The sequence below is a fragment of the Taurulus bubalis genome (genome assembly GCF_910589615.1).
Source record: "Taurulus bubalis genome assembly, chromosome: 2".
Taxonomy (NCBI): Eukaryota; Metazoa; Chordata; class Actinopteri; order Perciformes; family Cottidae; genus Taurulus; species Taurulus bubalis.
The window spans coordinates 10,324,802-10,351,270 of record NC_136590.1 but is presented as its reverse complement, the minus strand read 5'-3'; the positions used below and the strand labels follow the sequence as shown (position 1 = coordinate 10,351,270).

Sequence of the window (26,469 nt, the reverse complement as noted above, 5' to 3'; positions counted from 1 at the left end):
GCCATGGCCTGGGAGAGAAGTGGAGAGGATACAGAGGGTAGTGAAAGAGAGAGGAGAGGCAGTGTGGATGGAGGGAGCGATGGAGAGAGAGAGGTTGGTCCCAGGCTGGGAGGAGCTCAGGTGTGAGTTGTGAGGAGGCACCTTCTGTTCGTGGCTCTGAGGCCCCATTGCCAGACAGACATGGGCCCCCCTTGTTTGCCCCAAATAAATCTAGGTGGCTCAAGACGCATACCCTTGTCACTCAACACAACTTCACCCTCCACAAACACACACATACATAGATGCACGGCTGACAGGGAAATATTTACTGTTTCTATTTCTATTGCCTCTCAAGGACTCTCAACATGGTGACCGCTCTAACGGCGCCAACAGTACAAAGGACTGCAAAAGTGCTGAAGGAGCTAACAGTGTTTAACTGAGCGGGAACCGGAGGTGGGTTCAACACTTCGGTCCGGACGGCGTTATCAGCTGTGTCCGTCGTTTGAGAGCAGTGCAGAGCAGCGGCTGTGAGCGAACCAGTAGGATAAGCTCAGATGGACGAACGTGCACTAAAAGCATACGCGGCCGGCATGGCCATGTCAACAAAGCGCAGAGATGCTCGGATTACAACACGGATATAGAGACAGCGACTTCTTTCTCTGCCCAGGCAAACGCTACTCCACTATATCTTGCTATATTGATGTTAATTGTTTAATGCGCTTCTTTCTTTTTGTATATTGCACTGCAGTGATGTGGTTTTTTTATCTTCTTGCTTGCAACATGCAACCTTAAGGGTTTGCAGAGGCAGAGGATGCATCAAAGACAAGAACAAACAGTAAATATTGTGTACTCATCAACAAGAATGCCCCTATAAATGCCTTCATTTACACTAAAGCCCGGCCCACAAAAGGTCCAATGTAGACATTGAACATGTTAAAATGCAAGACGTACTTGTAGAGAGAGTACCTTCACAACAGTATCATATCAGAGGGCTCTTTGATTTCTGCTCTGCTGTTGACACTTCTGATCACTGTGCAAACAGACTTGGTCAGATGGATTGTGCTACTGTGCTGCTCCTGTTCAGAGACCTGAGTACACTGTGGCCACACATGTCCATCCTGATGACTGAGTTCCCTAAAGGGCCATGCTGTAGCTGCCATACAGAGGAAGCAGATTTTTACGATGGACATTCAAGCACAAATAATACAGTGCCGTTTATGTGAAATATGTTAAAAGATACAGCCTTTTTTTGTTTTGTTTAAAATGCGACAGAAATGACCTGCTTCCCTCTGAAGCTCATCGTGACAGATCCACCAAAAAATCTCTGCGAGAAAGATGCTCAAACCATTCAAATCAGTTACATCAAAGATGGAGCTCACATCGAGACTTGTTAAGTTAACTGTAGTCATATTGCAAAGGTAGGGTGCCGGAGCCATTGCTGTCACTTGACGACGCTTGCGTCTAAATTGGGAGTGAAGGCCTCCCCAGGAGAGATGGGTGAACCTGTCACAGAAGACTGAGGGAGCAGAAATGTTCAAAAAAACACCACAGCAACACACACGTACACACAAACACTAAACCAACACAGTATCTCCATATGCTTAAGATCTTAATCATCATCACCATCATCTGTTCTGTCCTTTTAGTGTGTGTGTGTGTGTGTGTGTGTGTGTGTGTGTGTGTGTGTGTGTGTGTGTGTGTGTGTGTGTGTGTGTCTGTGTGTGTTTCACATAAAAGAAGGACATCTGGAATACAATTATTCCAAGACACCCTGACACACACACACACACACACACACACACACACACACACACACACACACACACACACACACACACACACACACACACACACACACACACACACACACTTACTTCCCTTTGCTCTGAATTTGCATGAATCCCATACATCTGGCCTTTAAGAGGCAATAACAATTATTCATTGAGCTGGTTGTTACAGCCCAAATGCAACGGCCACTAGTCTAAACAGCTCATTATAATAGCACAATAGCTCACTTCAAGCACACAGGAAAATTGGCATGCAACTCTATCATTGCAATATCGTATGTCCATTCTGGATAACATAATGAATTCTGAGGAGCTTTGTGGAGAAAGGGAATGTACTTTTTTGCATTCTCTTGCATTGTTTTGTTGCACTACTTTGTCGGTCCATATTGTCTGAAATTAAGGTTTTGCATTTTTCAGGTACGATTCATTCGGGATGAGGTAAATTTGGAAATAATATTTGAACAATGCATTGTTGGCAAATGATTTTGCATGTTTATTTCTCTTGACGGACAACTACTTTTTCTTAAAGTAATGAAGACATTGTATGACTGATGTGAGCGCATGGAGTGAAATATATTATAAATCTATTTTAATGTTACTTTTAATAACAGTAAAATTCAATAATTCACTATGTAGCAACAAAATAATACAGCTAAAATGTTGGATAAATAAATTAAAAGTGTCCACCTTCTGAAGTGATGGGTTTTATTTCCTCTTTCTGTTTATTTTTGTATTTCTGTTTCCATGCAGTTGAAAGTTGAAATTGAAATGATATGAGGAAAACATCTTTACTAAATTACTGACATTATTTTGCAAAAAAATACCACAAAATTCTAAGGAAAACAAACAAACAAAAATAATCCTATTTTTACTATCAGGTGGCCTTCACCAAACATTAAACAAGTCGACATCAATGTGTCGAATCTGTTCTGTGTGTAGACTCATAACTACGCACATATTCACATCAAACCTGAGATGGGCCAGACCAAGGAAAGTGTCCCTTAGGCCATCTTAGCCAGTCCTTCACAACTGAGCTTTAAAAGATGGGCGACAGTACAGTACGCTGCAGTTGGCCTTGATTGATGATTGAGTAACCCAAGATCATAGATGTGCTCAGGGAGGACTTGCCGGTGCAGAGCTGTGCATACATCAGCCCTTCAGGACTACCACTACAGTACATACATCATGCGGTGAGACTGACTGATGTGAGCGCAGGGACTATGTAGACCACTTAAGGGAAGCTTTCTACATGGCAGTAAACAGTCAAAGTTGACTAAAAATGATTACAGCACAGAAAAGGGATGACTTTGTTGTTATGAATCACATTTTATCTGAGCCTGAAACAACTGAGGTGCAAAGCACGCACAACATCCACATATTACTAGGAGACATACACACCAGACACACACACACACACACACACAGCACACGTATTAACTTGTGCTGATATCCTTGACAGGCACAACTACAAAAGCATAACTCGGTGGTAAATAAATAAGTTCATGCTGTCTGCGTGCATTTTCTTTTTAGGAACTCTTGGGCTCACATAGACCCGTCCAAAGGATTATGTGTGTGCATTCGTGCATGCACAGAGGCCCCGTTTCAGCACATTCTTACTGAGCGAGAACAAGCGGCTCCTCCCTCCTAAAGCAGCTCAAGGGCGCGGCCTATCTACCGAACGATAGAATGCATGAGTGAAATTGTGCTTCATTTCAACCAGACGGCCAGCCTCCATCCACTCTGTGCATTTGTTCATTTATGTGGAAGTCAAACTGTTTGTACTGTCAAGGTTATGTTATTTAACAGGGGAACGGGGAACGGATAAAGACAAGTTCCAGGCAATTTAAAATTCTGATGAGAGCTCCACCAACTGTGTATCCATAAGAAGTACGTAGAGCTGAAATGAGACCAATTAACTTCAAACCAACCGAGGACATTGCTTTGAGACCTACACATTTTATTCCCTTGAAATCTCTGCCACTCAAACATGTTGCGATAAACACAGCGGTTATTTCACCCTGATCTGACAACAGAGAATCCAAATTTAAATGTTGGTCATTTTGGTCCAAATTCAACAGTCCTGTATGTCCACACAAGTCACACAATAATTAAAAGGACAATGTCAGCATGTTGTTTGTGGCTAGATTTGCTCAAAACTGTGACGCAGAGTCTTCGGTCCCAAAGCAACGTGCACACATGCGCGCACACAGACCACGCTTGAGCAGCACACAGAGCACTCCTAAGGTTACCCCCCAGGACAAAAGCTTTACCATCCCACTGACTGGCAGATGGGGCAACCAGCTGACATCTCGGCCCGGCTCTGTTTCATGTTCCCTGGGTGTCTTAAACGGGCGGGCACCCTGTCTGATGGGCACAGGACAGCCAAGGAGGAAGCTCCTTTGACAGAGGGGTGGGGGGGGGGGGGGGGGTGCTCCTTGGGGCTACCATTGAGGAAAAGAGGAGCAAGGACAGACGGAGATGGCTAATGTGCTTCAGTGTGTTTGTACAGTATAATTGTGTGTCTTGCAGGGTGGGAGGCCCGGGTAACGTCGCCAGAAGTTGCAGATTAATAAAGAGCTAATGACTGCATTTAGCCCTATATGGTTTTCTAACACAGGATAAAATATTTCTGTCAAGGCTAGCGCAAACACTTACTGCTGCAGAGATCATGAGCAGTTGTACTTTTATATATTTAGACAAAGTTATTTAAATTGAAGAGCACAACCCCTGCTTATTGTGACACAAAAGGTGCCACATAGCAGTTTGCAGACATAAGGCTACAGGGTCTCTATCCGTGCTACTGAAAAACAGCTGCGTTACGATACGGGAACTGACACACAGTGCATTCACTAAAAGACTCTGACAACAAAGCAACAACTGCACCTTCTTAAGCTAAAAAGGAGTCATTGTTGTTGTTGGGTTGTTCCCTCAGAGACCTTTCGATGCGGTCCTCAGCTGGGAAAGTTCCATTATCTAATACTAATAACTCGTTTAAAATTATAAGAAGCAACAAAAAATGCATGGGCACTTACATCAAAACACATTGTATATTAAAAACAGAGATGTGATGCGTCAATTGTTACTGCTATAATCTAGTACAGCGATCAACCATATGTCCACAGGTGTAAAACTTGTATCTACAATTTAACAAACAATACATCATGTCCAAGTATTAAGTATCAAATAGTATTCTAGGAACCTTTCATTATGAATGATTTCCTTATAACATATCAATTATGTAATGTGGTTTGAGAATGATAATAATGAATGAGGAACACAAAACAAGTGCACATTGCTTCTCCTAAAAATGTGCTGTGTGAACACTGGCATAGCAATTAATATGGTTTTAGTGTATATAATAAGATAATTACTGCAAATGCAGAAGTCATTGAAAATAAACTGGAAAACAAATGCATAAAATACATTTTGAGCTTCACAAACTGAGCACTGAATTTGGTGACAGTTTTCTCTTTTAACTGTATATACTGTGTATAATGTATAACTTTAAGTTTACACACTGAGTATTTACATAATATAGAACAATAAGATTGTGAACCCATAGGGAGGGCAATGCAGATTTACATTTTTGGTAAACAGTACCTAAAAAAAACAATTCATAATTATTCTTCACTTATTTCCATGCATTTAGTATTTTTATTTGACTGTTACAGTAAGACACAGACCTACAAATGTATTTTGCAAACTGTAACTTTTATGTAGCTACCTACAGAAAGGGAATGATAGCAGACTACTGACATTAAAATGCTGGGTAGTAACTTTAGACTGTCTGCTTACTACTCCTAAATCTGACACAATTTCAACAGCAAAGTGAATGTGATTTATTTGTTCAATATTACATTTTGAAGTACAAGAATGAACTCTAGTTTGAAAACTAGAGTTCATTCTTGTGCCATTAGGATGAGTGGGAGGTAGGTATTCCTAATCTGAAAAAGTGTATATTGGCTTAATTAATTAATTATATAAGTTAATAACAACAATCTGTGATGAATATGTTTTCACTTGAATGCAAAGAAAAGGAAAAAAAAGAAATACAATTGTAGTTATAGAATCTTTTTGAAACATAAGGAAAAAAGGATTACTATTGACACCATGAAACATCACAGATATGTAGCAAAAAATGTGAGTTGTTAAATTAACATTTTAAATAACTGAGCTAAGCCAAAAGGGAAATGTTGAACAGTGATAACACTACTTTCCCTTTCACAATTTTCTTCCTTAAAACTTTTTGAATCTGCATTATAAAATTGCCCGTCTGTGTGTGCCAGGCTGACAGATGACTCGCTGTGAAGACACGGTTAATGGCAGTTTGACTCGCTTGGTAGTAGCTTTCCTCTTACCTCTTTTCTAATAAAGATGGTTGTCACTTTACTATCATTGGAAATGAGAATACATGTAAGGGAGGTTACCGGTGAAATAAAAGCCCGGGGATTTATTTTTTGTAAACTAGAAGAAAAAAAAAGTAAAAACATTTTATCTGGCTGTTGTGAATTTAGTCATCTCCTTCCCAACATCTCCATCTCTTGTCCCTATAAAAAAGCCCATCCACACTCACTCTGATAAATGTCTCCTCGTTTTTTTTTTAACTCCTTTTAGGGTTTTAAATAACATCAATCCTCTTGTCATCCAGTGCGTCATTCTCATCACCGAATTAATATTTCTGATATACGTCCTCGGGTGACAAGGTGGCACAATTTTCTGTCACTGCCACTCCTTTGCTTTATTTCACTATTTATTTATTTTGGTTCTCCCTTTCAGTTTTTTAATATTTCAGCGCCTTAGATGTAGCGGCTCTTTAAAGTGCCCACGGGGGCTCCAAGTCTTTGCTTTTGTCTCCCATTTCCTTCTGAAACAGTTTTTCTTTAACCCTATGCGGCTCTTCACAGTTGTTGTCTTAGCTCTCGCCTCTCTGTCGCACTTTCTTTCCCCCTCCCTCCCTCGGCTTTCTGTGTGTCAGCCAGAGGTCAATGCTGCATTTTTTTTTTTTCTTCTGCATGCAAGAAGGCAGGGGGTATCTTTTTAGTTATTGTGACCTAAAAATAGAAAAATAAATCAGATTTACGGTTGGGACGAAGGTGTCTTTCAAGATATAGAGGCACACCACTATCTATCAATTGGAGGGTGTTTTCGTATCTTGAGGTAAGGATTAGATCACATCAATAAATGATCTGGATGAGGTCTGATCCAGACTATAGTCCAATTTATGAACTAAATTACATAAATTACTTAATTCTTGACGTGATGACTAACTGAGCCTGTGCTTCATTCAAAGCTGAAATCAGACATGTGTTTTTTTGTTATTTGTATTCAGAAAATGGTGACACAAAAACAAACAAATTCTACATTTATCATACTTTGGGACATTCGCCATGGTCTGCTGTTGATCAAGTTGTTATAATAATACATTTTGAGGTGACCTTTTCATACCAATCACAACGATGTAAAGATGTAGTTGTAATGGAGTAAAACCCATCTTAAATATTTAAATATTTGATTACATCTGTTCTTGCTTGAACTGAAACTAAAATCTCATAAAGTTTATATTTCATTCAACATCGGCATATTTTTAAATGGGAAACAAACATTTCTCTTAGCAATGTTGCCTGAAAGCTCCAATGAGCTCTCTAGTCAGATCATTACTTCCAAGAGTCTCATTATGTTGAGAGCCTTGTTGAAGCTAATAACTGACTAAAGGTCTAATTATTAGATTTTCTTATAATGTTATTAATGCTAGCTCAGGCTGTGTGCACACAGGGGGACACAAGGAGGCTAGTAGTTGTGATAGTAGTTGGTGGATTAATCACTCAGGAACTTTTTATCCATCTTTGGTGTATGGTTCATTGAATTCGACACAAACATGTCTCTTTTTCGTATCGACACTTAACTTGAGCTAATATTTGGATATTTGGAACACCTGTCGAAACGCGGGTAAATACAGACTTGCCCACTCATACACAGGGAAACAGGAGCGCACACACACACACACACACACACACACACACACTTGAGTCTGTTGGTTCAGCTCTTCCATTGAGGCTACGTATGCTAGCTGGCCATTGTGCCCGCTAGGCCTTTTGTCTGCGCTGCCTGAAACTGGTGATTGCACCTTAGCTACCGCAGTTCAAGCGTAAACAGTGTTTTCATGCCCTACGATATAGACTGTTGCCAGTGGACCCCTAAATCCCTGGAACAGCTGAGTCCTAGGGTGTCAAAGATAATGGCGATTTATTGCAGTGCGAGGCTTTCTCATTGCCCCTCCCGCCCCCCTTTCCAATCGCCCCCCCCCACACCCCCACCCCTCCCCCTTCCTCAAACAGATTAAAATTAAGCCTTAAACATGTGAGGATGGAATTAACACATTTAGCGAGTCTCCTCTTCCCACATCCCATTTTCGCTCCGGAGCGGCTGATCCCCGCTGCCGAACGCGGGTGCAATTTTAATGACTCGCAACGTTTTTGAAGTCCACATGAAAAAAGCGTCACTCGCCGTTTGTGGCGGCGCTAGATATGGCTGGGCCACGGCCGGCCATGATTGGGGGGGAAAAAACGCAGCCGACTCGGACTCGAGGCTCTTCGATAGGATCGGTGTCATTTTCCTCTCCACGATAAGACGCCTTGCTGACAAGGTCCGATTAGGAGTGAAAAAAATCATTATTGCTATGCCTTTCATCCACCGGGGGTTTACCGATAAACAGCTCACCCGCGGCTAGATTTCCTGAGCGCGAGATGTTATGTGTTGAAGCATATACATTTAGGAAATGTGGTTTCAAGCAAAATTTTGCGAGTGTTTTTAATAATTATCTTTTTAAATAGCTATAGAAAAACATACTTTTCTTTTAAACATTTTTTTACAAAAGGCTTCTTTTCTCGTCAGCTGAAAAATCAAGCTGTGACATATTTAAGTTCTAGCTTTCAGCTCCATTAATCAAACAAATATCAAATAACGATATATTCCTTTTTAAAACACAATACAACATGCTGATTGTTTTAGCCAACAAAAAAAAAGTTATTTATTATGCTATACCTAAAGGAAATTCACTTTAGCAAACTGATTCTTAACATATTCACTCTGCAGTAGAACAGAGAGAATACAGTAAAAAATAGAAGTGAGAAAAGATTCAGCTACAAAAGATTTACATTGCAAATAATTTGAAATTATTTATGTAGCGAGTAAAAAAATATTCTAATCCAAAAGTATCCAATTGTGGTGTAATAATAAAAAGGCATTCAACTTTTTTTAATTTGTATAAATGTGTTCTATAAACATGATTATACAATAGAACAAATATATAGTCAAGGATTAACACAATATTGTTCACATTAAAGAATTAAATACAATCTGTCAAGCTTAAAATATGACTTGCGCATCATAAATGTAACTGATTATGTCATTCGCTAAGTGTTTGCTTATGGATTTGAGGAGCGAGCACCACTTTGGTGGCCCAGCACCAAAAGAATAACAGAGTCTGATCTTTAGAGGGAAGAGGGAGAAATAAAGTGAGTGGGAGAGAAACAGAGAACGAGACGAAGATGGAGGGGGAGAGATAGAGTCGGGACAAACGTGTGCTCTGTTACTGGGCCACTCCAGCGCCCGTGGACTCTCAGCAAGACTCAAAGCCACACTCTGCTTCAAAAGGGAGCCATGAAGATTTTTTTTTTTTTTTTTTTTTTTATGTTTACAAAAACATATTTATTTATTTCTCGTCACTGTCATTTATCTATTTATTTCTTGTCGTCCCAGCACCCCTTGCTCTGCCACTGGAATCATGTTCGGTGACGCCGACATTCTCGCCCTCCCCTCGTTCTCCCCCCCACACTCTCTTTTAATACCACTGCAGTTGAAAATCAAACTGCTCTAAAACAAATTGATGTACTCTTTAATATAGTCGTCACAACATCACAGGGTCCCCACGCGTCTGCCTTGGTGACAACTGCAGGGCTGCTTAGCTTAGCCCAGCGATGGCTGCCACTTTGTTGGTCGCTTCAATGATTTATCACAAAAAGAAGAGAGAGGGAGATTGTGAGAGTGGGACGAGAGAGAGAAAAGGGGAGCCGTAGAAAGAAAAGACCCCTAGATCATGATTGAGTCACTGGCACCTTTGATTGACAAGGTCTAATCAGCTTATCTCCATCCTAATAAAGTTGATCGCCTGCGGTGCTGCTCTCTACCTGGCATGGCGTGAACTCTGGGCTCGGCTGGGGCCCCTGGGGGCCAGACCCTGGCCTTCTCTCCATCTAAACTGGACTGAAATCAATCCCTAATGAGCGGTTTTCATTTTGCAGGATTGATTACAGGCCCCTAAACACCAAGAACAGTCGCCTAAGAAGTGTTCTCAGCCTCTTGCTGGCCATCTTTAAAATGCAGTGTAGCAACGCTTTTGTCTGTCTGTCTTTGTTTCAGGAGCTCATTCTGCTGGCATTGCTAAGTTATTTGTGTCAACTGAACAAGTATAAAGGGGGTTGAATTTTCAAAGTAAATTCGCTCCACATTTGCAGGCTGAGTTATTGAGTCAAATTATTTAAAAAGATTGACTCCGAGGAGCATACATTCATTCATAATAGTAAAAAATTACCAGCCTATACGTTTCATGTTAAAAATGTAATCTTAAAATGTAGAAATGCAATAAACATGCATTTGTCACGTCTTTGCAAGCAAACTATAGATGCTTCAAGCACACATACAAATATTGCTGATACAACCCATCATTTAAGTTTATTATTATTATTATTATTATTATTATTATTATTATTATAATGTCCTAATATGTGCATTTACAGCACCATCAGCAAAGGCAAAAACAAAGCGAATGTCACTTAAAGCAATTTGATTATTAGAGTGATGCCGGTAAACAAAGCAGTGGATTTTTATTAGCAGGACTGGAAAATTCAGCATGATGTTTTTGATGGAGCATTTTTTTAGTCAAGTCTTGTATGAACTGTCGATCAGCATGTAACTCTTTTTCCTTCAATGAATAATAATCAAAAAGGTGGAGCAGCTAATCATTGCAACTTAGATGCCTTATCTGACATGCTATCTATTTCTAAACAAGCAATCATAAATCATTCAAAAATCTTTTCAACTGAGGAGGGAAGGACTAAAATCTGGCATGTCTTTGATTTAACATCAGTCAAGCCTCCACATTTGGGCATATCAAATGCCCCTGACTCAAATGTCTTTAAATTGGCTAACTGCATGCCCTCCCTCTTTATTTAGGGCCCTCTTTAACTGGGCTAGCCCCCATGTCTGCTTGTTGCTATGCCTTGGCTTTTAAGTCAGTGCTCTTCACTAATGAAGTTCTATACTTTATTTATGAGACAAACAGAGGACCCTGGTTCTTGAGGGTGCGTGTGGTAAATAGCTATGCATGTCCAAAGAGTCTCCTCTATATCCCTCTGAGGGCTCTCACTGCTTTTGGCAGGCCTTTGTTTTCGCTAAATACACTGGAGACATTGAGAATGGTTGAAAAAAAAAAAAAAAAATGCTGAAATCTGATAAAATGGCACTGTGTGAAGATTTATCATTTCTCAGTACTAAGAGTACTCTTTTTTTCCCTTAAATGTGACCTAGAAGCATCCTGGCTTTTTTGTTCCTGGTCATTAAGAGATATATTGTCAACGCTAAAAAGAGAAAAGGGGGCAAAGCTGGGTTTCTACGCCATTTCTTTGTTCAGGATCTATCTCTTTGAAATAAAATGTCTTTTAGTTCCACTTCCCCCCATTGGTCAATTACAGTTCCTAAGGGTTACGATGTCATTGTCGATGTAGAATGCAACTTTGAATTACTAGAAAATAACGATGCTAAACTACGCTCCGTAAAAGTACATCTTAGATGTCTGGGAAGAGTTGAGGTTTGCGGCAAGAAAATAATTTGCAATATGACTAGAGAGTGTCTGATTGGAGAAACACTTAATGCTCTAATTATTTGTGTTTAACGTCCATGGATGCCATACCTCTGTGTTTAAAAACTCAAAGCATATTCCTCAACCATTGCAAATGCCATGAATGTGCATGAATAAAGTGTGGTGCACTTCTTGAGTTGTTTTATATCATTATTTTGTCTTTGATGTGGAAGAGAAAGTACTACAATAAATGGAGCTTTATTGGTCTACGTAAATAAACTGTTTAGCGTTTGCAAAAAGACAAATCGCAGTCGCTAGCATCCTGTGTCTCAATACTCTAAGAACTCTGGCAGGACTCTGATCTAAATAGTGCAGTATTTCATGAAGATGTCTAGGAAGTGTTGTGATTTACCGTTGTGGGACCACAAGAGTAAATATATAATTGGAGATGGGTGAACAACCCTAAATTAAAGACCACACTGATGTCAGATCTTATAAACCAGAAGATAAACATGGCTACCTGATGTTTGTGCCCAGCGTGTTTGCTGAATTAGAGAGCTTGGCATATATAGTAATCAGTCTCGTGGAGGAGTGCATATTCCCTGTGTATCTATGTTTTTTGTGCAGATGTATTCCCGGTTTGACCCGGAGCCATTGCCATTTCAGGTTGTGCATCTGAGCGGAGGGTTGGTATCGACAGCGGAGTAAAGGAAGGGGTCATGGATTAAAGACGTGGGGCGAAGCTTCCCCACCAAACCACAAACACAACCCCAGCTGCTGTGGACCAAGCCAAGTGTGTGAGACCAAGGCAGGATAAACGAGCATTGTTCTTAGCTAGCTGCACACACAGTGAATGAGAGGGCCACCGGTGATACAGGGTCAAGGGGCATGTGGCCGACTACGGAAGGAGAAACCGCCGGACCCGGGAGGTACTGAACACTGTTAAGCCACGGCCCACTTCTTTAACACCAACCAAGCTGTGAGGCAAAACATCAAAAAATGAGCCGCTCTAGTGAAAGATAGAATTAAAAATATGTCCGCTGTCGCAGAATTTGACACAGTCAAGAAGCTCAGATAACGGCAGGATCATCCCAGGCTTTTGAATCAACACTTTTAAGCAGAGAATGCAGATTGTATTTATGAATTTGTGAATGCAACTTACAGAGAACATCAAAAGCTGGTGGTCTGCGTGCGAACCTTCCTTGACTTGAATTATTAAATCTGTCGATGTCGCACACGCCAGCCACCCCGCGATTATAGTGTAAATTGACAAACTTTTTCAAAACTACAACGGAAGCCACAGAAAGCTGGTTGATACTTCAAGAATGAGCTTTGATACATCTCTGAGGAATACACTGTGCCTCAATAATGTGGTGACTGTCAGGGAGGAAGACAGGAAGAAGAAAAAAATATGCTAACTGGTTAAATCTATTTAAGAACCCAATGAGCTTTTTTCCTATTTTAAGATAAAAACCATCCTTGATAATGAGGGAAAAAAGGACTTTATGTGTGTGTTTTTTTTTTGGGATGGTTTATTTAGAATGTGATATTATGTTTTTTGTCTTCTTTCTGCACTCCTGAATTAAGAACTTCAGGAGGAACGCTGACGTTGTTTATTTTCATAGACCCCCTGTCTGTTTGTGGGGAAAAAAGAAAAGAAAAAAAACACACCTTCACTCAACCAACACACACACACACACACACACACACACACGCACACGCACACATGCACAACACACACAGCCGTAGCGAACGAATTTTCTTCGGGAGCAGAGCAAGAAAAGGCGGCGCTCGATCTGTTGCCTGTACATCTCTCTCTCCCACCCTGGCTTGCCTTTGATGTGCTCCCAAAAATGTCATCAGGCGTCAAGGAAAGAGGTTGTTTTTTTTTTCGATCCCCCCCTCCCGCACCCCACCCCCAAACACACACATCCACCCGCCTCGCATATGAGCAAGACAATTTGCTGTCGCTCACTCATCCCCACCACTATCTTGACTCCCCTCCCAACACCCCCCTACTCCTTCCTCACCCAATCCAACACAGACTACGTACCAGTTTCTACTGCTATCTGGTAGCCGGCCTCCAGTCTCCGTGATGACCTTTCCAGCTTCTCTGTGTTGTCCAACAGATGCGCTCTCTGCAACAAATAGAGAAGAAAAAAAAATGAAGCCAGAGAACACGGGAAAAAAATTGATTGAGAGGGCTGGGACCCATTTCAAAGAAACACATCAACACTGTCACCTAAACAGACAGACCACATCCACAGCAACAACATAATACAGCCAGGTTGGCAATAACCTTCATGGATGACAATGTGTTATATGCTGATGGAATATCAAGCATATGCATGTTGAGGCTGACAATGTAAGAGGTGCTGCTGCCTCATCTTGGACATAAAAACAAGAACGACTTTGAGGTTCGTTGCCTCCTGGTATTGTTTCCCAGAACAGCCTTCAGCTGCAAACAGAGGAAAGTTAAGGCAGGGCGGTGGAGCAAATTAAGAAGCAATACAATTAAATGTGAAGCTTTCCAGTGAAAGGAAATCTGGTCCAGGTGAGAGCTTCCAAACAAAAGGAGAAATTGAAGACAGAATTCAACATTTATCTCAATTGTGGGTAGTAATGCAACATATGAAAATGTACAATTTGTTGAATAATAATAATAACAACAATCCATCGATGACATGAATGTAAATAAATGAACATCATTATAGATGTGAAATTTAATAATTATCCTAAACAAAACCATCAAATGTATTTTCTGCTTCTTGTTTATCCACATTAGTGGACAAATACAGTAATTCATGATGTATGAGTTACTGCATCCTCCCTCGCTTTACTCACAGCTATCAACAATTGACAAGGCTGCCCATTGAAAGCATGGAGCTCAGAGAGCATATCAAGAAAAATGTGTTTCATAAATAATTAAATACGTTTTTTCAAAGTGGATGTTTGTGAGTATCAAGGTGTGAGCTAGGGCTTTAATATCATGTGTAAACATATCAATTGATAGCAGTTTCTTAGATACCAGAGTGAGTGGTTTTAGTTTCTACTCAATTCATGTCTGACAAGCAATGGCCTTGAGTTCCATCTAACAGTAGGTTGTCTTAAACGCACACATCTACCATTATGTTTATATTTCATAATGTTCACGTATCCAATTATGCGCCATGTATTAACAGATATAACAATATGCATACTTGTAGTTCTATAGAAAAGGGAATAGCAAAATTATTTAAAATTTACTTCTTTTAAAACACTTTTGAATTCAGTTCAGTTTCTTTATATCCAGATAAAAATGAATAAGGATGCACCAATGTTACATTTACACAAAAGCTTACTGACAACAATGCTTCTTGGTCTATTTCTGATCATTTGTATTGTTCAATACAATGTGTGCTTTATTGTTCTGAATTATGTGCACTTATGTCACCTGTACAAAGAGTTTCCAGGAGTGAGTGAATAGTTGAGGTTACTTGACAATGACTTAAAGGTTTCCTATTTGTTTTAAACATAATCCTTTGCACTGCCACTATGAAGGTACCCAACATGTTTTATCTCAGCTACAGATAGTCAATGAGTACTCAGAAAATCTATAGCTGGGAATACTCACCATAATGTTTTCAACAATAAATTGTTTAATTAATTAGACAAAAGAGGCTTCCTAATTATGACTGATGCTTTGGCTGTGGTTGCAATAAACTGCCTAAATATGTCAATTAGATCATGTATCACCACAATTTCCCCATGCAGGTTCCCCTCCAACTAACAAATGTTTTGGACAGTTTTCCCCACAACCTGTAACGGTCTTTGGGGAAACATGACGTTTGTAAAAATATCTACATTAAAAGGGTAACTTCTGTATTTTTCAACACAGACCCTATTTATGTTCCCATGTTTTGTGTCAACGGAACTAATGGCGACAACAATTGGTCCAGTTTTGAGAAAGAATTGTGCAGACGGCAGCCGCTAAAAGGGCTGCAACGTCATCGCTCGTGGCAATTCCTCACCGTCAATGCTAAAAGGTGCTTGTTTTTGCCATTAACAGGTGTTAACATAAGTGTCTGACAACATTATGGAAAGGACCCTACAGAGAAATAAAATGCTTTTCTTTACCTTTTGCTGGATTCGGTGAGTTTGTTATCGTATCTAACAAAGTCATATCCACATTGTTGAAACAATGGTTGAAAAATACCGATGTTGCCCTTTAGGTTTGTTTCTGTGTTTCTGACCTTGCATGTTTTTAATACAATTCCCAAGATCTGATAAACTACAACTCTCATTAAAAGATTCAGCTGCACTGTATCACAAGGAGGTTAATCATGGAAGCATCTGTTTGATCATTTTTTGTTTCAAATAATGCTTAGAAATTATATTGAAGTTCAATGCAATTATACCATTTCACCATCACGGTTGCTTCAAGCGGATTTCAAATATTGACAAAAATGTTATTTTGCAGATTGGTTGAAATTAACTAAACTTAAACCTTTTTACACATTTTCAACCAAACATTTAGCTGTATATAAAAGATAACCTTTAAGTGTTGTGTATATTGTCTACCCAACATATCCTTAAAGGGTAGTTAATGGCATTGTTCAGTCGTTCTTATGGTTGTTTAGTGCAGTTCCAACCACCTGTCTAACAAACAAACATAGCTTCAAACAACATATACAGCCACATATTGTCCACTATAGTGCCTCAGCTTTGATTAAATTCAGACTGAATTCAGAAGAGAGGATGGATTAGAAACAGCATAAACATGGAAGGCTTAAATGTTTACTCCAATGTTGTTGGTTTTGATGGCCTTTCTATATGCTATGTTAAGAAACTGATCAGATGTAACATATTTGACACTCAAAAACAACCCGACAAATGACATTCGCCTCTCTGACAAGGGTTTATGCCCATCAAATGAGCGAAGGGGACAGGGGGAGAAGTGAAGTCTCTAGTTTTGGTTAGGCTGTCAAAATGTGTACCAGCTAATCACTCAGAGGAAATGAAAAACGTGGAGGAAAAAAAAAAAAGTCAACGACACACTTTTCAAAGTTTGACAATAAGAGGAAAGGGAAAAGAGCAGGGAGGAGAAAACTCCCTCTGAACTCTTTTCTTTCCCTCGCTTCCTTTTTCTTCACGCTGCTGACAGATGTCATTTAAAATTGCAGAGATACTTTTCAATAGTTAAAGGGAGGGCAGGGGGAGGATGGAGGGATAGGAGAACGGGTGGGTGGATGGGTGGTAAAATGGTTCTGCTGGCAGGAGGAAAGCGATAAGGAGACGGTGAGCGGGACAGGATGCAAGGTGCGGTGTGTTTTTGGTGAAGGGTGTGGCGGGGGGTTTCAGGGAGGGGTTACACGGGTGTGGAAGTTGTAGTGGCACCAGCCGAGATGGTGGCAGCGTGCTCGTGGGAGAAAATGGATAGCAAGCTTGGGCTATAATGAGCCTACGGATCAGAGGGGACGTATTGACATGCAATGCTTAAGCTTATACACCTAGACCATGGCTGCAGTGCCTGTGTGTGCCTGGGAGCATGAGGCAGCCAGGGATACTGACAGAGTAGCGCACTCCCCGGGTTCTTCAAAGAGCTCAAGTGATTAGTATGTTATCATTACCATTCGAAACGTGATTTTCCTATTCCCTCTCGGCAAAGGTGACACGTCTCGGGGAGACGGCCGGCGGACTCACTGCGATGGAAAAGCCACTTCAAAGCTTTCTCCTGCTGAATTTCTCTCTCTCTCTCGTTCTGTCTTCTTTTAGGGCCGGGGGGAGGGGAGGGGGAGTGTGGGTGGCTGGGTGGGTGGGGGTGTGAGGTGGGAGAGGGTGTGCTGGGGGGGTAGTGGTGGCAGTGGCGGTGCATATGTGTGTATATTTGTGTGTGTGTGTGTCTGTGTGTGTGTGTGTGTGTGTGTGTGTGTGTGTGTGTGTGTGTGTGTGTGTGTGTGTGTGTGTGTGTGTGTGTGTGTGTGTGTGTGTGTGTGTGTGTGTGTGTGTTCATTAGAATAATGCGTCCCCAGTTTGATGGTGACAGAACCTGAAGGAAAGGGTGAGAGTTCAACCACTAAGAATCCAGTAATGGCACACTGTGATGGCCCTAATAATGAAACAATCCAGCCAGGGACACAAAACGATACCATGGATAATAATGAAAACATATACAATTAGAACTAAACATCCTATATGACATCGTCATAGTTTTCATATCATGTCTACAAACTAAAATAAGGTGAGAAAAGCCATATTGATCCAATATTCAAATATCACACAACAACCACAAAAATGTGAATCAAAGTGTTCAGCTATGGTTTTATTGAGCAGTTAGCAAGCAAAATCCCAGACATGCCTGTCAGCATTGTGGCAAAGGAAATGCAAAGTGGCTTCCAGCCCTAACTGTGCGACAACATCCCGTATCAAGGCTTGACCTCTGCAGTTCCACCATCGTAAAATCTTCAAAATAAGACACACATCCACAAACGCCTATTTAAAACCCAAATGCTGGCTTAGAATTCAAATCTGCCATTAATCAAATCATCAAAATCATATCTGATGGTCTCATGGAGCCTTCTAGCAAAAGATTTAAATACAATATATGATAAGGAGTTTGCATGTCTGAGTGCACTGGTGCACCCCACCACCACCGCCGTTTCTGCCTATGCATTTATGCCTTTTCATCTGACACCTACATTTTGAACAAAGATCTTCTTAGGAACCAAGAAAATTGTGTTTTTTTGTTGTGCTTTTTTGCGTCAAGAAACACTCTTCAGTTGTAAGTTATTAACAGGGAGCCCCAGAACAATGCAGCTGTAGCTCAAAAGAAATCTCTCCCTCTTCTTTCGCTCTCCTGCCTTTTTTCAATATCAAACACAGGCGGTTACTATCACCATTTTCCAAAGTTCAGATGATTTCCTTATTATTTCAATAAGGGTGGGGGAGAGTCAAAGTGAATAATGATGACAGCTGTGATTCAGACTGACTGTGTGATCTTCTGTGCCGTTTGTTTGGGACTTGTAAGACGAGGAATTACAAGTGTCAAACAGCTGTGAATATGGGTGCTAAATATTTAAACATGTTTTTCAGCTGAGGAAAAAAAGTATAGTTTTTTAAAAGCAAGGCTTAAGTGTGTATAAGCTGTGCCAGCCTTTGATTCAAATGCAGGAAGAGCAGAGGGGTAAAAGCCTGCAATGGAGAAGTGCAATGGCGAAGAGGGCGCAGAATCAAGCCCGATTACACAGATCGGCCCGTTCCAAAAGGGGTGGACAGGTGAGGTAACACAAGCTGGCTTCTGACCCTCAGGCGAGGAGGAAATGCACAGAAAAGGTGGGAAGAAAAAGGGGAAACAAAAGTACAGCTAAATAAAAGAAAAGTGTGATAACATGGCATCTAGGCCAGGTTGGCGCTCTAAATTATGGATAGGTGTGAATGGTGAGCGTTTGATAGGAATTGAATTACTCTTCTTCGGCAGAGTTTCTTTTGAACAAAGTCTCACTCTAAGGCACATTTACCAACATACTGTAACTACACCAGCACATACAAGTCCAGTCATGCTTTAAAGGACCAGCAATATAATGCAACCTACAGAAACAGTAAAACAACTAAATCTACATCAATTAGAGGATATACACCTTCTCTAAAACTGACAGTATCAACTTTTCTGACAATAAATCAATATTTAGGCATTTTTAGATGGCCGATTTGAATCAACATGATTGGTACATCACTTATCTAAATGATGTTTAGTGTTGAAGTTTCAGCCTTAAAAGAAACATGATAAATGGACGATTGTCATGGCAGTTCAATATTATATCCGTTATAAAAGAAAATCAATTTAAAGTGTATGCAATTGTGAAGTGGAGCAGCTCAATTAGAGCATTTGTATTATAGTTAAAGCTATTACAGGTACTGCAACGACATAAAAGTTAAAGAAATCACAATATTATTCCAACATCAGTGTTTCGTTTACCATCTCAAGGACTGAAAACTAACAAAATAATCATTAATGCCAATAAATTTAGATTCTTACCTGTACATAATCAATGTAGAAAACCTTACGGTAGCATTTGGTAAGCGAACTATGATTATTGTGTCTGCTGGCTTAACAAGCTTCATCTGATAAACAAAAATAATGTTTAACATGATCGACAAGCCAGCAAATAAAAGTACCCGACAGTTCAGCATGTTTTCTTGACATTGGAACATATGTGTACATTTCATTGAGCACCAACATTGGAGTGAAGTTGTATTACATTGCACATTATATAAGTTAACCTATGGCAATGGTGGTGATGTTAATGCAGTGGTGACAAAAACCTACCATACTGTCTGTCATCATGGATAGCACAGCATTTAAACACATTATATCACTAACAATAACTTCAATCAAAGTTATTATAAAAAGGCAGAAAGCAACTTATGTGGCTCCATTCAAGAAAATGAAGGGAAAGTAAATCTTACAAGCAGCCCATCCCTCTTGAAACTAAAAAGTTGATCAAGATCTGAACTGCTTGTGACCAAATTACCGAAGATACTCGAAGTCTATCTTTATTCCACAATATTTGCCTTCAAAAAGTCGTATCAGAAATAATACCTTATCTTCACTCTATCGTATTTAAGGTAACTGGAGAAACTGGCCTTCAGTGAATGTATTATCTTTGGTTTGGCTTGTCGGCCGTTCAATCAGACATGAAAAAAGAAAAAAGTGCCCAAATGAGCTGAATTAATTTTTCTACGGTAGAGAGAAGAGCAAATTGATATTTCAGTGGGAAAGCAGAATTTTAACTGTTTGAGCAGAGAAGCACTTACCTCTTCACGTAACTTTATCAACTGCATCATGAGAGCAAAAGGGAGAAGAGAGAAAGATGGAGAGAGTGAAGGAGAGATTTAAAAAAGAAAAAGGCAGAAACATGGCAGGAAGAAGATCAGTCATGTGGCTGGGTACAGAATTAACCTTGACGATTTATCTGTTTGCATGTTTAGCATTTGGAAATCACAAGACAAACACATTAAACGGAGCTAAACACGCTGCTCGGGCTGACTTTTTTGAACAAACAAAGATCAAGTCCTGGCGCTGTCACATTAAACAAGAGAGGGAATGGATCGCTCGACTTGCAATATCACCTAACATTATCAAGGAAGTCACATCACAGAAATTGATATAGCAAGAGGAAAGGGGAACGAAAGTGTGTAAAATATAGTCAGCACAGTTACAAAATATTTTTCCTCAACATTTTAAACTCGATCTGTCATTTTGCGGAATTCTCTGGAAGGGGATAAAAAGGAAATGTGTGTCCTTTGGAGCCGAGTTGGAGAAATGCTGAGCCACTGTTTATCAATGCTGATATCCTGTCGGTATTTCATGCAGTTTACGCTTACAGGGAAGGTGCATTTAGATTATGTATGGGAAGCCATGTGAGGCTATACCGCTGTACATACACACAGTGCAGCGTATTATTGGGACAGCCACAGATCATGAAAAATGAATCTTAGCATAGCTATACATTTTTGATGACAGAGAATAGGAAATTTAAAAGGGAAGTAAATAAGAAATGCTATTCCTATTCCCAGTTCTGGAAAACCTTGCATCTCTGATAATAAATCAGACATTTGAGGGAGGGAAATAATCCCATTTGCCATTAATTATGCCTAATCACAATTAGAAAGGTTGCGTCCCTGGCCTGTTCTTCTTGAGCGCTGTAGAGAAGGAAAGCAACGGCTGGGGCTTATCGTGGGAATGCAACACGGTTGGCAGAAAAGGGGGAAGGACACATTTCTTGATTTGTAAGCCTTTTAGAGACGTCTTTTATTTATTGTTTTATCCACATTTCTTGACCAACCTTAATGATAAGGAGATCTGAGGAGAGGCTCAGGGCCACTGTTACTTGTGCTATTTATTTGAATTGTGTGAGCCTGGAATACTTTTATATAATATAAAAAGAGAGTTCTTAGAAATAAAAACATGATTGCTGACTTTATGGTAAAGGTAAAAACTGCTGGTTGGATGGTCAAAAACTTAAACACCAGCTCCTCCTACCAGCACTGACGAGAATAAAAAAATAAAAAAAAACTAGCATTAAACATTTGCACTTATTATCCAGAAATCCTAAACAAAAAAGCAATACTGTACCGCATACATTTACATTTACATTACACTCGAAGAAATGTGTCAAATGGTAATACATTCATGAGGAATCTATCCTATATAAAACACAAACACATATCAAGTAGTTCGCCCATTACAATCTTGCATTTGTCACTGCACTCCCTCCTGTATTTTTTTTTTTTTAAAAAGGCATCTCAAAAATAGTTCTAGCGTCGTTTTAGTTTTTCCACCAATCAAAAAACAGTGTGCTTCACTGCACTATTGCAAATATAAAAATATTGTTCATATCTGTAATGTGGGAGGTAAACAAGTATAATTGCATGTTTTTCTTTTTCTTTCCCTTGAAAATGTCGGCAGCAACAAGACGCACTTAAGAGTGGAAACTGTCTTTTCCAACTCGAGCAGCAACTCCCCACTAAGAATGCATTATTGAAGAGGCCAAAGTTTAAAACTACACTGTGGATGTGCTTATTTGGGGCTTGAAAAAACCCAGCAGATTCTGCGATCCCTCACCCCGGCTCAGCCATCAGTCAATGGGCACCAAACAAAACTTGTTCTAGCTCATTTGTGCTGCCTCACTGATTGCAAGTCCTCGTGGAGGATTTGTTAAAACTATACGATGGGCATGGTGAGCCGGGCTTCTTGTTTCTTCCTGTGTCGCTTTATTTTTCTTTGGCATCCATTCTTTAGCAAATCCAACGATGCTCACGTTGCTCAAGAGATATAGAGCGGTAAATACAGAATATTGTAAATGTTATAATTACTCCTGCATGAGCGCCTTGCCTTGTGTTTTTGTGATGCCAGCCAGTATTCAAAATTGCACTGCTGCAATTTTTCTGTTATGATAATCAGCAATTTTTTTTTCAAACAAAAGATTTTTTTTATCCAATACGGAATTCGATACAAGTGGTAATCTGCTTCCTTTGTAGCCTGTAAAATCTGGTCCATGCCGGCTCAAACCAGCACAATCTCTTGTGGCCAAGCCTTCTGCTGTGACTGAAATCGAAACTATTCCGTATAGTGTTCGTGTGTGAAAATTGTGCGCGCATTTGCTGCTTTGTGTGTGGCATCTGTGCCTGTGTGTGTCTGTGTGTGTGTGTGTGTGTGTGTGGTGTCGGTGTGTGTGCGCACACACCAACATTTGTGCGTGTGTTGCATGCAGAGGAAACAAGGAGAAAATGTGCAATGGTAGCCTACCACATTATTAAAAAAAAACGAGTGATAGTGCCAATTCAGTCTCTGTCCGCATACAGATAACGAATAAATGGCGAACTCTATTAAATCGTCCTTTAGCCATTATCGCAGGGCCAATACGCCATTTTCAGAACTTATGACGGTTCCCTATTTACTTAGCTATAAATCCTTGCCATGTAACCAACAGATTTGTGACTGGTAATGATCTGCTCAGCCAGGGCTATATGAAATGATCCTGACCTCTTTCAGATCGTCAGGAATTAAATTGACCGACTTGCCCCGGCCCCCACCATCTTTTCCCCTCTCCTATCGCCGACGTTTCGTTAGATAAAAAAAAACTCTGAAGTTCCGAGTACTCCACTCACAGCAAGACCAAGACAAGTATTATCTCCACAAGTTTTAAAATGAAAATGTGGTAAACACGGCACCTGGGAGGAAAAAGGGAAAATGTATATCATATATTTACTTTTGGCCCCAGCATGAATTCTTTCTCAGGCGTTCTGTGTATTTTAGATATTACTGTCATACGATGTTTTAAGTTTCACCTCAGACATTAGAATTGACAATTATAAAAGTGTTTTTCAGAATGCAATAATTTATATTGTATTTTTTAAACATATTCAAGTTTAGAGTCGTGGTGATATTTTTGCAAAAAATAAAATTGGAAAAAAGGAAAAGGTCATGTATATTTTTTTAAAAGGGCAGCATATTTGGCCTAAATTCCAGAAGATTACTATGTTTTCTTATAGCTTTAATATTAATTTGATGTAATTATTATTCATAAACATTTCATAATTTACAATATTATTTTTGATGTGAACTGAGAATTAAGTTATGGATAGCGTCAAAGAGTTAAATGTCACATTCTGATACCTCTAATTTTTCTGACATGTGCATGCATGGATCAAAATAACATGTTAATGTTTTCATTCAGGAATAGAATAGTTTGACATAAAATTATATTTAATAATCATAATAAAAAACAACAATTACAACAATAAAAACAGCAATTTTACCAATTTAGAATATCATAATAATCATTACATTATATGAATGCTATACTGATACATTTGTGTATGATTTTCTTTTAAGATCTGTCAATTCTACATTAATAAATATTACTTTTAAATATTTTTACTTAAATGTTTAATGAAAGGGAAATAAGATTTGAAATGAAATGAGGATGATGACAGGATTTTGATAGAAGTCCTCATAATCTCAAACGTGACATTTCTGACAGCAAACCTCCTTCCAACTTCTGTAGAAAATGTCAGTCACTTTTGTTTCTTGCTAATTTGCGGGGAATATGCATTTCAATGACACATCTTGGTCCTTGATACATATGTTGCTAAGATGTGTAGTTCATGGGTCATCATTGAAATGCTAATAGGGAAATGTTAAAAAAAAACAGACAACTTTATTTAGCTTTGCTTAGCTGTGCATTGTCTAAATATACACACATGAAGCACATGTGGGACTAAATGTGCAAATATACATTCGAGTATTCATCTTTGTCTTTTTTATTGTTTGATTGTGAAAATGCAAAGTATTTATTTGCATGCGAGTGTGTGAGACTGCGTGTGCCTCGAGACGCAGTAACCCCTGCAAGTTGACAGCCGATTGTAAAGGTAATATATAATTAGTCAAAAGACGTTTGGTCATAGTTGAGTGTGGCTGCGTATGAGTGGCAGCTGTGCAGGTGAGCAATAGGTAAGTGCGTCTCAAATGTTAAAACGCTGTTTGCTGAATCCGTTGATGTATCATTGTTTTGATGCAGCTCTACGTTTATTCAAAACAAGTTAAGTTAAAAAGAACATGTGGCATATTTTGGGCAATTAAGATCACAATTCAAGATAATTGTTTTTCTTCTTCATTGCCACTTTCCCAACGAATCTTTTGTCAACATTGCTGACAATGAATAAAAATCACATATGTGGTCTTTATCTGCTGTTTATATATCTTGAATTCAACAGGCTGAACTGACAAACAAAATATCATCGGTAATTAACCAATTGTGAATTGTTGATAGTTAATAGATCAAAACCATAAACAAGTAAAATAGAATGAGAATGTTTTGATTAAGGGCTGATATTAAATTATACAAAATATATATTATGGGGTGAAAGGATCATTTTTGCATGGAGCACTGCACCAAATATATTTCAGTGACTGTTTGTAAAATGTCCGTTAACAATATGGGAACCAGCATTCTTATTTATTTTATTTATTTTGAGTATCTGCATTGTGCAGGTCCGCCACCCTTTGAGTTTAAAGAAAGACCGGAGAACAACGTTCAGAAATCCTGCGCGTTTGTGCACGTGTGCATGTGCATGTGCGCGCGTGTGTGTGTGTGTGTGTCTCGATGGAGGATCTATTATTGGCCTAAGTCTACACCCGGCTGGAGAACAGCTGTGGGACGGTTGGAGTGAGGAGGCCGGGTTTTAGGATTCAAATTTGTGTGGGATAGTGCGTTTGTGTTTAGGTGTGCATGTGTGCGCGTGTGTGTAAGCTTGTGCATGTGCGTCGGTCACAATCTGGCTTTGGCTTGACACTGGTCCCATGCCCTGAGCCCACTCGCTGGCAGCCCAGCTTTGCATTAAACAGTGTTGCTTCCGCATGACTTGGTGACAATACGGTGGTTTCAGCTCTCGATGGCCACTACGAGGGGCCCACCTCCTCACCCTTGGGGCCAGTCAGCCACCCACACTGCTGTCGTTTGGGCCCCTGATTAGCACCTCACCTGGTTCTCCGAGGAGCTGGCTTCATCCCCCAGGAGCTCGTTGCGCACCTCATCACTGTAGGCAATACGTGACCTTTTCTGCAGGGGGAGGAGGATGAGGAAGAGGGACAAAAAGAAGAAGAGAAGGGAAAGGGAAAGCAAAAAGAGAAAACAAGTGGGGAAATATGGCTTAGTACTGTTGTTGATGCAAGAACACAACAGGCATTCCTTAAGCACGAGAGCCCCCTAATGGAACTTGGTGACAAACCGAGTCATACACATGCAGCTTGTGAGTGTGTGTGTGCGAGCGTCTCTCTCTCTCGGTGTGTGTGTGTGTGTGTGTGTGTGTGTGTGTGTGTCACGACAACACACATACTGAAAACAAGTATGTCTGGGTTTGTGCCCATGCCTCCTTCCAAGGTGATCTACTGTACCTACTGCACTTGTGCCACAGAAGTGATGGCAAAGACCCCCCCACCACCTTGCCCACTTAAATAAATATAAGTTGAAGGATGAAAAAAAAAAAACTCATCTTGTGCGCATGGAGAGATTGTGGAACAGGGGGACAGAGGAGAGGGCCAGGGAGATGTATTATGAGGAAGTATCACTTGTCAGCGCTAAATCTTTTCTGGGGGCTGTCACCGCTGTCATCCCAGTGCAGTAGCAGGCTCTGTGATAACACCAATACTGAGACTCAGACAGGGAATAATTCATCACCCATTGGTGGCCCATCGGATTTGGGGTTGCCTCTCTCTCCAACACACACACACAAACCCTCTCTCACTCGCTCCGTCTCCAGATAGGCTAGAATAAGAGGGAATGCCATGTCCAAAAAAAAAAATGC

At 40.0% G+C, this 26,469-nt stretch overlaps 1 protein-coding gene across 2 annotated transcripts in view; it reads right to left on the bottom strand.

Moving 5' to 3' along the window:
* vti1a (vesicle transport through interaction with t-SNAREs 1A) overlaps nucleotides 1–26,469 on the bottom strand; it is a 107,710-nt gene that overhangs the window by 60,949 nt on the left and 20,292 nt on the right. The window contains exons 4-6 of one of the 2 annotated variants that reach the window (XM_079214439.1): nucleotides 25,647–25,724; nucleotides 20,416–20,436; nucleotides 13,676–13,760 (exon numbers count right to left, since the gene is read on the bottom strand). In XM_079214439.1, coding sequence (XP_079070565.1) covers nucleotides 13,676–13,760; nucleotides 20,416–20,436; nucleotides 25,647–25,724 — 184 coding nt within the window. The remainder of the gene's footprint in view (nucleotides 1–13,675; nucleotides 13,761–20,415; nucleotides 20,437–25,646; nucleotides 25,725–26,469) is intronic. The other variant, XM_079214438.1, reaches the window with a different exon arrangement.